General features: G+C 43.4%; 1 protein-coding gene across 2 annotated transcripts in view; it reads right to left on the bottom strand.

The window, feature by feature from the left end:
- The window catches only part of nup133 (nucleoporin 133), a 62,173-nt gene that overhangs the window by 38,658 nt on the left and 11,200 nt on the right, over positions 1-12,315 (bottom strand). Inside the window, exons 3-4 of one of the 2 annotated variants that reach the window (XM_087991718.1) lie at positions 6,258-6,358; positions 3,466-3,564 (exon numbers count right to left, since the gene is read on the bottom strand). In XM_087991718.1, the coding sequence (XP_087847844.1) occupies positions 3,466-3,564; positions 6,258-6,358 (200 nt within the window). Of the gene's footprint in view, positions 1-3,465; positions 3,565-6,257; positions 6,362-12,315 lie in introns of both variants that reach the window. The other variant, XM_043704246.2, reaches the window with a different exon arrangement.

The following is a 12,315-nucleotide window of genomic DNA, read 5'->3' as shown; positions in this document are numbered from 1 at the left end:
CTTCCTGAAAGGATATTATTGAACTAGTTCGGTTTTTCTCCAACAATCAAAAATGGATTCATGGTCATCCTTAGACTCTTAATTCCACATATTTATTGGTTTTGGTGTACATTTTGTGAAGCCCCATCAGGATTACACTATAAGCATCAAAACAGATCATGTGCACGAGTCCTAAAGTAAGAAGACCAGTAAACCATGAGATGTAGGAGCAAAAGTAATGAACCCCATTGAGTCTGCTCTACCTCCAATGATATTGTGGCTGATCAGACAATCCTGAACTCTGCTTTCCTGCCTTTTCCCTATAAATCTTGCTTCTCCTACTGATAAAAATGTCATCTCAGCTTTGATCATACTTAATCTAACCTTTACTGCAGTAAACAATTCCACAGATTCACAACCCTCAAAGAAATGCCTCCTCTTGTGTCTTAAATGGACAACCCTGCTACTCAGATTAAGCCCTCAAATCCTACACTTTCCCACAAGAGGGAAATAACCTATGCACAATCTATCCTGTTAAGCCACCCAAAAGTTATAGATTCCAATAAAATCTCTTTGCTTCTGAACTCCAACAAGTACAAGCCCAAAGTACTCAACTTCTCCTCAATAAAATCTCTTCATACCCTAGATCAAACCAATGAACCTTCTCTTGACTGCCTTCAATACCAATGTATTTCAGTAGATAACAGCTCTAAAACTGTTCACAGCATTCCAGCTGTGGTCTGATTAGTGCCTCGTATATGACATTTCCCTACTTTTATGCTCCATTCCCTTGGAAATAAAGTCCAATCGCCCATTTGCGTCCCTATTACCCACTGAACCTGGATGCTAGCTTTTTGTAATTCATGCACCAGGATCCTCAAATATTTCTGTACTGTAGCTTTCTGCAGTTTTCCCACTATTTTAATAATATTCAGCTTCTCTATTCTTCCTGCCAAAATGCCAAATCTCACATTTTCCCCATATTAAAATACCATCTGCCAAATTTGAGCTCACTAATTTAAGCTGTTCATATTCCCCTGTGGACTCTTTAATGCCATCCTCACTACTTACTTTCCTAACTATTTGTATGTCATCTGCAAACTTGGCGATAGTATATTAACTTTCAAGTCATTACTGTATGTTATAAATAATTGCGGTCCCAGCACAGTTCTCTGGGGGACACGCCACATAGTTACAGGTTGTCATCTTGAAAGTGTCCCTTTCATCCAAACTGTCTTCTAGATAGCCAATTCTCTTTCCATATTAACACACCAACCCAATTACCCTTCAAGTCACCTTAATGTGCAGTACCTTATCAACAACTTTGGAAATCCAATATATGACACCTATATTCCACGAGATAATATTCAGCTCACTATTCAGCTGACATACTCACTATTGTCTAACCTGCTTGTTACCTCCTCAAAAAAATAATACATTTGTCAGGCATGATTTCACTTTCAAGAAGACGTATCTGTATCATCGATAGTTACAGGTGAGGTGTCGGAAGACTGGAGGTTGGCAAACGTGGTGCCACTGTTTAAGGGTGGTAAGGACAAGCCAGGGAACTATAGACCAGTGAGCCTGACCTCGGTGGTGGGCAAGTTGTTGGAGGGAAGCCTGAGGGACAGGGTGTACATATATTTGGAAAGACAAGGACTGATTCGGGATAGTGAACATAGCTTTGTGCGTGGGAAATCATGTCTCACAAACTTGATTGTTACTTCTTCAAAAAACTCAAAGAAGATTGAGGAGGGCAGAGCAGTAGATGTGATCAATATGGACTTCAGTAAGGCGTTCGACAAGGTTCCCCAGGGGAGACGGATTAGCAAGGTTAGATCTCATGGAATACAGGGAGAACTAGCTATTTGGATACATAGCTAGCTGGCTCAAAAGGTAGAAGGAGAAAGTGAGGTCTGCAGAGGCTGGAGATCAGAGCTGAAAATGTGTTGCTGGAACAGCGCAGCAGGTCAGGCAGCATCCAAGGAACAGGAGAATCGACGTTTCGGGCTTATGCGCGAAACGTCGATTCTCCTGTTCCCTGGATGCTGCCTGACCTGCTGCGCTGTTCCAGCAACACATTTTCAGCTCAAAAGGTAGAAGACCGAGGGTGGTGGTGGAGGGTTGTTTTTCAGACTGGAGGCCTGTGACCAGTGGAGTGCCACAAGGATCGGTGCTGGGTCCTCTAATTTTTATCATTTACATAAATCATTTGGACGCGAGCATAACAGGTACAGTTGGTAAGTTTGCAGATGACACCAAAATTGGAGGTGTCGTGGACAGCGAAGAGGGTTACCTCAGATTACAACTGGATCTGGACCAGATGGGCCAATGGGCTGAGAAGTGGCAGATGGAGTTTAATTCAGATAAATGCGAGGTGCTCCATTTTGGGAAAGCAAATCTTAGCAGGACTTATACATTATCATAGGGAGTCCTAGGGAGTGTTGCTGAACAAAGAGACCTTGGAGTGCAGGTTCATAGCTCCTTGAAAGTGGAGTCGCAGGTAGATAGGATAGTGAAGGCGGCGTTTGGAATGCTTTCCTTTATTGGTCAGAGTATTGAGTACAGGAGTTGGGAGGTCACGTTACAGCTGTACAGGACATTGGTTAGGCCACTGTAGGAATATTGCGTGCAATTGTGGTCTCCTTCCTATTGGAAAGATGTTGTGAAACTGGAAAGGGTTCAGAAAAGATTTACAAGGATGTTGCCAGGGTTGGAGGATTTGAGCTACAGGGACTTGCTGAACAGGCTGGGGGCTGTTTTCCCTGGAGTGTCGGAGGCTGAGGGGTGACCTTATAGAGGTTTACAAAATTATGAGGGGCATGGATAGGATAAATAGACAAAGTCTTTTCCCTGGGGTCGGGAGTCCAGTACTAGAGAACATAGGTTTAGAGCGAGAGGGGAAAGATATAAAAGAGACCTAAGGGGCAACTGTTTCATGCAGAGGGTGGTACGTGTAGGGAATGAGCTGCCAGAGGATGTGGTGGAGGCTGGTACAATTGCAACATTTAAGAGGCATTTGGATGGGTATACGAATAGGAAGGGTTTGGAGGGATATGGCCGGGCGCTGGCACGTGGACTAGATTGGGTTGGGATATCCGGTCGGCATGGACAGGTTGGACCGAAGGGTCTGTTTCCATGCTGTACATCTCTATGACTCTAAGACATGGTGACTTCACTTAATTTTAATTAGGCATTTCTAAATGTTCTGCAATTACATCTTTTATGATAAACCTTGCATTTTTCCAATGACTCATGAAGCTAACTTTTTCTAAAGGTTGTTACATTGGTAGTTTGTCAATCCTTTGGGACTTTTCCAGAATCTAAGGATTTTTGGAAGATTACAACCAATGCATCTACTCACACTATGGCTACTTCCTTGAAAATCAGACGTATCCCATCATGGCCAAGGGACTTACTGTCCTTTGTGATGTTAACTAAACAGTTCATCCAAAATCGTCATTCTTAGCACACATAAGTCCTCACCTGCAATGAACTGTACTCATCTGGATGAGATAAAGCGACCAGGTCTGCAACATATGGGAGATCACAAGGTGGCAACTGGAATTCTTTACATACAGAAAACTGGGGACAGCAGAGAGAAAAAAAGACAATTATTTAAAATAAAGTCTCCAGAAACATACTGAGTGAAACCTGTAGGGTACAATTTTTGTTTGTATTAAATTTTTTGAAAGCTGCAAAGCACTAGATCCAGGTATAAATGTGAAGATTTTCAATCATAATTTAAATTCATAATTCCCTTTATCCCAAAATTCTCCAAATCGTATCAACATGCTTCCTTCCTATTTTCTCTAACATCTCAATTGAAGTAAATGGGAACAGCTGATAATCTACGAAGAGGAGGGGGCATCCATTTGCACGGGTGCATGTGCGTCCATATGGCCCACATGGGTGTGTTTGTGGTGGCTCCTAGTTAAGAAGCCTGTCTTCAAGAAGATGCTTGCCTCATCTTGGTCTTTTCTTCTGGCAACATTGAAATGAATGTTGCTTCCTGTCACTTTTCATTGTGCTTAACTGAACTAGACAGTGTTTACTAAGCATTAACATTTTATTAAATAGATTATTTTCATGAGTTTTGCGAGGATTTGTAGCTCAGCTTGAGGTCCTATATGTAGGTTTGCTCGCTAAACTGGCAAGTTCATTTTCAGATGTTTTGTCACCAAAATAGGTAACATCATCAGTGAACCTCCAGTGAACCACTGGTGTTAGTTACCCGTTTTCAATTGTGTTTAGATTTCCTTGGATTTGCCATGTCTGTTCCTGTGGTGATGTCATTTCCTGTTCTTTTTCTCAGAGGGTGGTAAATGGAGTCCAAGTCGATGTGTTTGCTGATAGAGTTCTGGCAGGAATGCCAGTCTTCTAAGAATTCTCGTGCGTGTCTCTGTTTGGCTTGTCCTAGGATAGCTGTGTTGTCCCAGTTGAAGTGGTGTCCTTCCTCATCTGTATGCAAGGATACAGTGAGAGTGGGTCATGCCTTTTTGTGGCTAGTTGATGTTCATGTATCCTGGTGGCTAGTTTTCTGTCTGTTTGTCCAATGTAGTGTTCGTTACAGTTCTTGCAAGGTATTTTGTAAATGATATTAATTTTGCTTGTTGTCTGTATGGGGTCTTTCAAGCTCATTAGCTGCTGTTTTAGTGTGTTGGTGGGTTTGTGGGCTACCATGATGCCAAGAGGTCGGAGTAGTCGGATAGTCATTTCCAAGCGGATCACTAACATCAGTGCTTCTCTGGAGGCTCACTGATGATGTGACCTAATATGGTGACAAAATGTCTGAAAATGAACTTTCCAGCTCAGCAAGCAAACTTACATACAGATTGTTTTAAGGCAAGGGTAGCATACAGGGGTCAGGGGACAAACTTTTATTTAGATTTACAAGTTTAAATGTAATCCCCATTGATCAAATTGCTGTCACTGCTCTGCCTGCTGATATGAATTGCACCAGCGCAGGATCAAATCCTTCCCCCTACAAGCGAACATGGGAGCAGAGGAACATGAATAGGCCATTCAGCCCCTCAAGCCTGAATTCAGCATCAGGCATTAGATTGACAAACTCCTTATGAACGGTTAACAGCATCCAGAGTGAGAGATGATAGAAGTTATTTCAATATACGTTGAGTGCTTTCCCCTGGATTACAGCACATTAATTTGGCTAGATGGTGAAAAACCAATTAGCATAGGACAGTTCGATATTCGAGGGAAAGTTCAAGATGACAAACAAACTCATGGACAATGCATGGCTGCAAATAGGATTGATACAACATTATGGCTGGGTTTGCAGTTACCAACAGCTCTTTCAAATGCATCTGAGGTCTACATGGAAGACAAATTTTAAAAAGTTGTCAATTACAAAAAGGGATCCATTAGAGAAAGGATGGGGCACAGAGAGGATTCATGAGGACGTTGTCAGGACTGGAGTAGTGCTGCTATGAGGCAAGACTGGATTGGATGGGATTGTTCTGCCTGGAACAGAGGGGGCTGAGAGGAGATTTGATCGAGATGGACAAAATTGTGACGGGCCTGAATACAGTGAAAAGGGCTATTTATCTTAGCAGAAAGGTTAGGGACTAAGAGGTATTGATTTAAAGAGGTACTGATTTAAAGAGACTGGTGGGAAGATATTTAAGGAAATAGGTTTTCACCCAAAGCATTGCAGGGACCTGGAAATCACTGCCCAATAGGATAGTAGAGACAGTCAAATCATTTAAAAATGGTGAATGGATATACATCTGAAGTCTTGTAAACTACAAGCTACAAACTAAATGTGAAAGAATGGCATTTGGCTGTCGGGCTCAATTTTCAGACATTACAAACACAATGGCCATCTTCTGTTACCTCTATGATTGTAAGAAACTTGTATTTATACATCTTCAGGATCGCCTCAAGCATTTACAATCAGTGAAACAAATCTGAAGTATAGTCACTGTCCTAAGGAAGGATATATGACAGCCAGATTGCGCACAGAAAAATTCCACAAACAACATAGTGAAAATATCAGATTGTCTGCTCTTTACTGAAGGATACACACTGGCATGTACACCAGGGATTTTTTTCCATGAAGTGCAGTGAGATCATTTATATCCACTTGAGTGAGCTTACTAAAATAAGGTTTAACGTTTCATTTGAAAGACAGAACTTCCATCAGTGCAGCATTGATGGGTCAAGTTGATTTTGTACTCAAAACATGGTCAGACACTTGAACTGATAATTTTTTAGCAATAGTCAGCAATGTGTTGAAACACGAAATGAGTGCCTATTACCTTTGAAATGGGCATCTGACCAATCTTCCAGACAATCAGTTTTTCACCACAAACCAGCCAGGCCCATCCATTTTCACTTATTTTAACACTTAAAGGATCGTCTGCTAAAATAAAAGGTGGAGTAAATAAGAACATTTCTTGGCACAATCTCACACCTGTTGTAATACATCTAATACAATAATCAGAGCACACCTTGCTCCCAAAATTGATGACTTTTTTTCAGCTACATTGAGAAAATCAATTTAGCAGAGGTAACCTGGAGGAAGATTTTACAGTGTATATTTTGGACAGTTGACTAGTATAATGTGTTATGGATCCAACCAATGATCCAGCTATTTTGGATCCGGTAATGTGTGAGGAGGAGAAAGGTTAACAAATGATATCAGAATAAAAGATCTCTGAAGAAACAGTTAACTCAGCATGATGTGGAGATGCCAGTGTTGGACTGGGGTGGACAAAGTTAAAAATTGCACAATACCAGGTTGTATCCAACGGGTTTATTTGGAAGTGCTAGCTTTCGGGGTGCTGCTCCTTCATCAGGCAGCGAGTGGGTGTCTTATGATCCTGCTCCACTAGTTACCTGATGAAGGAGCAGCGCTCCGAAAGCTAGATTAGATTAGACTCCCTACAGTGTGGAAACTGACCCTTCGGCCCAACAAGACCCTCTGAAGAGCAACCCACCCATTCCCCTACATTTACTCCTGACTAATGCAGCTAATACTACAGGCAATTTAGCATGGCCAAATCACCCTGACCTGCACATTTTTGGAGTGTGGGAGGAAACCAGAGCACCCGGAGGAAACCCACACAGACACTGGGAGAATGTGCAAACTCCACACAGACAGTTGCCCGAGGCGGGGATTGAACCCAGATCCCTGGCGCTGTGAGGCAGCAGTGCTAACCACTGAGCCACCGTGCCACCCTTCCAAATAAACCTGGTGTTATGCAATTTTTAATTTTCACCACAAAATGGCAGAATTAAGCATTCAGTTTGGGAGTGAGAAACTTGAGTTGGAAACAAACAGATTAAAGAACAGCTCCTTCCCTTTCTGTTATTAGGCTTATGAGTGAACCACTCATTTAAAGTTGATTTTTCTCTGTAGCTATAACACTATATTCTACATTCTGTTCTATTACCCTTATAGAAGGTATGACTTGTCTGGATAACATGCAAAACAATATCTTTCACTGTATTTCAGTACATGTGACAATAATAAATCAAATCAAATTCCTGTACTTAAATATAGATAATCACAACACAACGAGGGCCAGGTTAGCTAGAGCGGACTGGGAAATGTACATAGCGAAAAAGAGGATTGATGAACAGTAGCAGATATTAAAGAAAATAGTTCATGGCTCAGAACAAAGCTATACCCCAGTGAGGCAGGGGATAATCCAAATGTTTAACCAAGGACAGCATTACAATCCCAATGATATTATGTAAGTAACTTACTTGAGAAGATTCTGAGAGATTAGATTACTTACAGTGTGGAAACAGGCCCTTCGGCCCAACAAGTCCACACCGCCCCGCCGATGCGCAACCCACCCATACCCCTACATTGACCCCTTACCTAACATTGACCTTACCATACCACTTACTTAGCATGGCCAATTCACCTGACCTGCACATCTTTGGACTGTTGGAGGAAACCGGAGCACCCGGAGGAAACCCACACAGACACGGGGAGAACGTACAAACTCCACACAGTCAGTCGCCTGAGGCGGGATTTGAACCCGGGTCTCTGGCATTGTGAGGCAGCAGTGCTAACCACTGTGCCACCGTGCACTAGAAACTCAGATTCCATACTCAAGCCTGGCTTTATAGAGTATATTTTAAATTGTTTTGGTTTTATTAAATGCTCTCTCAATGAAACATTAATACATAATGTGGTAGATTTCCCTTCAACAATAAAACAGAATATTTACAGAAGTAGTGGAAATAAAATGAAAACTATGTACTTACAGCAATTTCAAAAACAGTTTAAACATTTAGTAAAATTATGAGGCACTCCTACATCAAAGGAAAGATATACCTGGAGGGTTGGCACTGGAGCCAGTCCAGAGAAGGTTTACCAGGTTGATCCTTGTATGGAGGGACTGCCTTATGAGTCAAGTATGTTGGGTCTTTACTGAAATAATTTAGAAGAATGAGAGGCAACCTTAATGATACAAGATTCTAAGGGTACATAGAACAATACAGCGCAGAACAGGCCCTTCGGCCCTCGATGTTGCGCCGACTGTGAACTATTCTCAGCTTGATCCCCCTACACTATCCCAAAATCATCCATGGGCTTATCTAAGGATTGTTTAAATCTCCCTAATGTGGCCGAGTTGACTACATTAGCAGGTAGGGCACTCCACGCCCTTACCACACTCTGCGTAAAGAAACAGGGTACTTGACAGGGTAGCTGGAGAAAGGTTGTTGTTTCCCTTTGTGGGAGAGTCTTAGACCAGATTACAGAGGAGGAAGTGCGGGATGTTTTGAAATGGTTAAAGGTGGATAAATCCCCAGGATCTGATCAGGTGTACCCTAGACCTCTGTGGGAAGCTAGAGAAGTAATTGCTGAGCCTCTTGCTGAGATATTTGTATCATCGATAGTCACAGGTGAGGTGCCAGAAGACTGGAGGTTGGCAAACGTGGTGCCACTATTTAAGAAGGGCGGTAAAGACAAGCCAGAAAACTATAGACCGATGAGCCTGACCTCGGTGGTGGGCAAGTTGTTGGAGGGAATCCTGAGGGACAGGACTTACACATATTTGGAAAGGCAAGGACTGATTAGGGAGAGTCAACATGGCTTTGTGCATGGGAAATCATGTCTCACAAACGAGATTGAGTTTTTTGAAGAAGTAACAAAGAAGATTGATGAGAGCAGAGCAGTAGATGTGATCTATATGGACTTCAGTAAGGCATTCGACAAGGTTCCCCATGGGAGACTGATGAGCAAGGTTAGATCTCATGGAATACAGGGAGAACTAGCCATTTGGATACAGAACTGGCCCAAAGGTAGAAGACAGAGGGAGGTGGTGGAAGGTTGTTTTTCAGACTGGAGGCCTGTGACCAGTGGAGTGCCACAAGGATCGGTGCTGGGCCCTCTACTTTTTGTCATTTACATAAATGATTTGGATGCAAGCATAACAGGTACAGTTAGTAAGTTTGCAGATGACACCAAAATTGGAGGTGTAGTGGACAGCGAAGAGGGTTACCTCCGACTATATCAGGATCTTGACCAGATGGGCCAATGGGCTGAGAAGTGGCAGATGGAGTTTAATTCAGATAATTGCGAGGTGCTGCATTTTGGGAAAGTAAATCTTAGCAGGACTTATACACTTAATGGTAAGGTCCTAGGGAGTGTTGCTGAACAAAGAGATCTTGGAGTGCAGATTCATAGCTCTTTGAAAGTGGAGTCACAGGTAGATAGGATAGTGAAGAAGGCGTTTGGTATGCTTTCCTTTATTGGTCAGAATATTGAGTACAGGAGTTTGGAGGTCATGTTACAGCTGTACAGGACATTGGTTAGGCCACTGTTTAAATATTGCATGCAATTCTGCTCACCTACCTATCGGAAAGATGTTGTGAAACTTGAAAGGGTTCAGAAAAGATTTACAAGGATGTTGCCAGGGTTGGAGGATTTGAGCTATAGGGAGAGGCTGAACAGGCTGGGGCTGTTTTCCCTGGAGCGTCGGAGGCTGAGGGGCGACCTTATAGAGGTTTACAAAATTATGAGGGGCATGGATAGGATAAACGGACATATTCTTTTCTCTGGGATCGGGGAGTCCAGAACTAGAGGGCATAGGTATAGGGTGAGGGGGGAAAGATATAAAAGAGACCTAAGGGACAACTTTTTCACGCAGAGGGTGGTACATGTATGGAATGAGCTGCCAGAGGATGTGGTGGAGGCTGGTACAATTGCAACATTTAAGAGGCATTTGGATGGGTATATGAATAGGAAGGGTTTGGAGGGATATGAGCCGGATGCTGGCAGGTAGGACTAGATTGGGTTGGGATATCTGGTCGGTGTGGACAGGTTGGACCGAAGGGTCTGTTTCCATGCTGTACATCTCTATGACTCAGAATAAGGTTTTATTCATTTAAGACTGAATTGAAGAGTAATTTTTTTTCTCTCAGAAGGTAGTGAGTCTGTGGATTTCTTCTACGTTGACAGGCCGAGGGGAGAGGCCAATTTGGATTTGGTGCTTGGCAATGGGCCAGGGCAGGTGTCAGATCTTGCGGTGGGAGAGCATTTTGGTGATAGTGGCCACAACTGCCTCACATTCTACATAGCTATTTTGATTAGATTAGATTACTTACAGTGTGGAAACAGGCCCTTCGGCCCAACAAGCCCACACCGACCCGCCAAAGCTTATACCACCCAAACCCATATTCCTACGTTTACCCCTTCACCTAACACTACGGGCAATTTAGCATGGCCAATTCACCTGACCTGCACATCTTTGGACTGTGGGAGGAAACTGGAGCACCCAGAGGAAACCCACGCAGACACGGGGAGAATGTGCAAACTCCACACAGAGAGTCGCCGGAGGCGGGAGTTGAACCCGGGTCTCTGGCGCTGTGAGGCAGCAGTGCTAACCACTGTGCCACCGTGCCGCCTTCTCTTTGGATAAGGAGAGAAGCAGGCACAATGGGAGGATATTTAATTGGGGAAAAGGAAGCTATGATGCTATCAGACATGCGTTGGGAAGCATGGACTGGGAGCAATTGCTCCATGGAAAGGGCACTACAGACATGTGGAGACTGTTTAAGGAACAGTTGTTGCGAGTGATGCATAAATGTGTTCCTCTGAGACAGGCAAGAAGGGGTAAGATAAAGGAACCTTGGATGACAAGAGCAGAGGAGCTTCTCATCAAAAGAAATAAGGCAGCTTACGTAAGGTGGAGGAAGTAAGGGTCTTGCTTAGCTCTTGAGGATTACAGGCAGGCGAGGAAGGAGCTCAAAAATGGTCTGAGGGGAGCCAGGAAGGGGCATGAGAAAAGCTTGGCAGGAAGGATTAGGGAGAATCCAAAGGCATTTTACACGTATGTGAGGAATAAGAGAATGATCAAAGAAAGAGTAGGGCCGATCAGGGCGAGCATAGGGAACTTGTGTGTGGAGTCTGAGGAGGTAGGGGAAGCTCTAAATGAGTTTTTTGCTTCTGTCTTTATTAAAGAAAAGGGCCTTGTAGTGAATGAAACCATTGAGGAGCAGGTAAGCATGCTGAAACGGATAGAGATTGAAGAAGCCGATATGCTGAAAATTTCGACAAACATTAAGATTGACAAGTCGCCAGGGCCAGACCAGATTTGTCCTCGGCTGCTTTGGGAAGCGAGAAATGTGATTGCTTCGCTGCTTGCGAAGATCTTTGCATCCTCGCTCTCCACTCGAGTCATACTGGAGGACTGGAGGGAGACAAATGTAATATCTCTCTTCAAGAAAGGAAATAGGGAAATCCCTGGCAATTACAGACCAGTCAGTCTCACGTCTGTCGTCTTGTTAGAAAGGATTCTGAGGGATAGATTTTTGACCATCTAGAAGAGCATGGCTTGATTAAATGCAGTCAGCATGGCTTTGTGAGGGGCAGGTCATGCCTCACAAATCTTGTTGAGTTCTTTGAGGATGTTACTGGACAAGTTGATGAGGGTCGAGCAGTGAATGTGGTGTATATGGACTTCAGCAAGGCATTTGATAAGGTTCCCCATGGTAGGCTTGTTCAGAAGGTGAGGAGGAATGGGATACAGGGAGATTTAGCTGTCTGGATACAGAATTGGCTGGTCGACAGAAGACAGGAAGTGGTAGTGGAAGGAAAGTATTCTGCCTGGAAGTCAGTGGTGAGTGGTGTTCCACAGGGCTGTGTTCTTGGGCCTCTGCTCTTTGTAATTTTTATTAATGACTTGGATGAGGAGATTGAAGGATGGGTTAGCAAGTTTGCAGATGACACAAAGGTTGGAGGTGTCGTTGACAGTATAGAGGATTGTTGTAGGCTGCAGCGTGATATTGACAGGATGCAGAAACAGGCTGAGAGGTGGCAGATGGAATTCAACCTTGATAAATGCGAAGGGATGC

Source organism: Chiloscyllium plagiosum, unplaced genomic scaffold (assembly GCF_037043375.1).
Source record: "Chiloscyllium plagiosum isolate Xiang-an unplaced genomic scaffold, Cpla_swu_hap1 HiC_scaffold_10, whole genome shotgun sequence".
In the NCBI taxonomy this organism is placed as follows: Eukaryota; Metazoa; Chordata; class Chondrichthyes; order Orectolobiformes; family Hemiscylliidae; genus Chiloscyllium; species Chiloscyllium plagiosum.
Note: the sequence above shows the minus strand (reverse complement) of the source record. Positions and strands in the feature narration are given on the sequence as shown.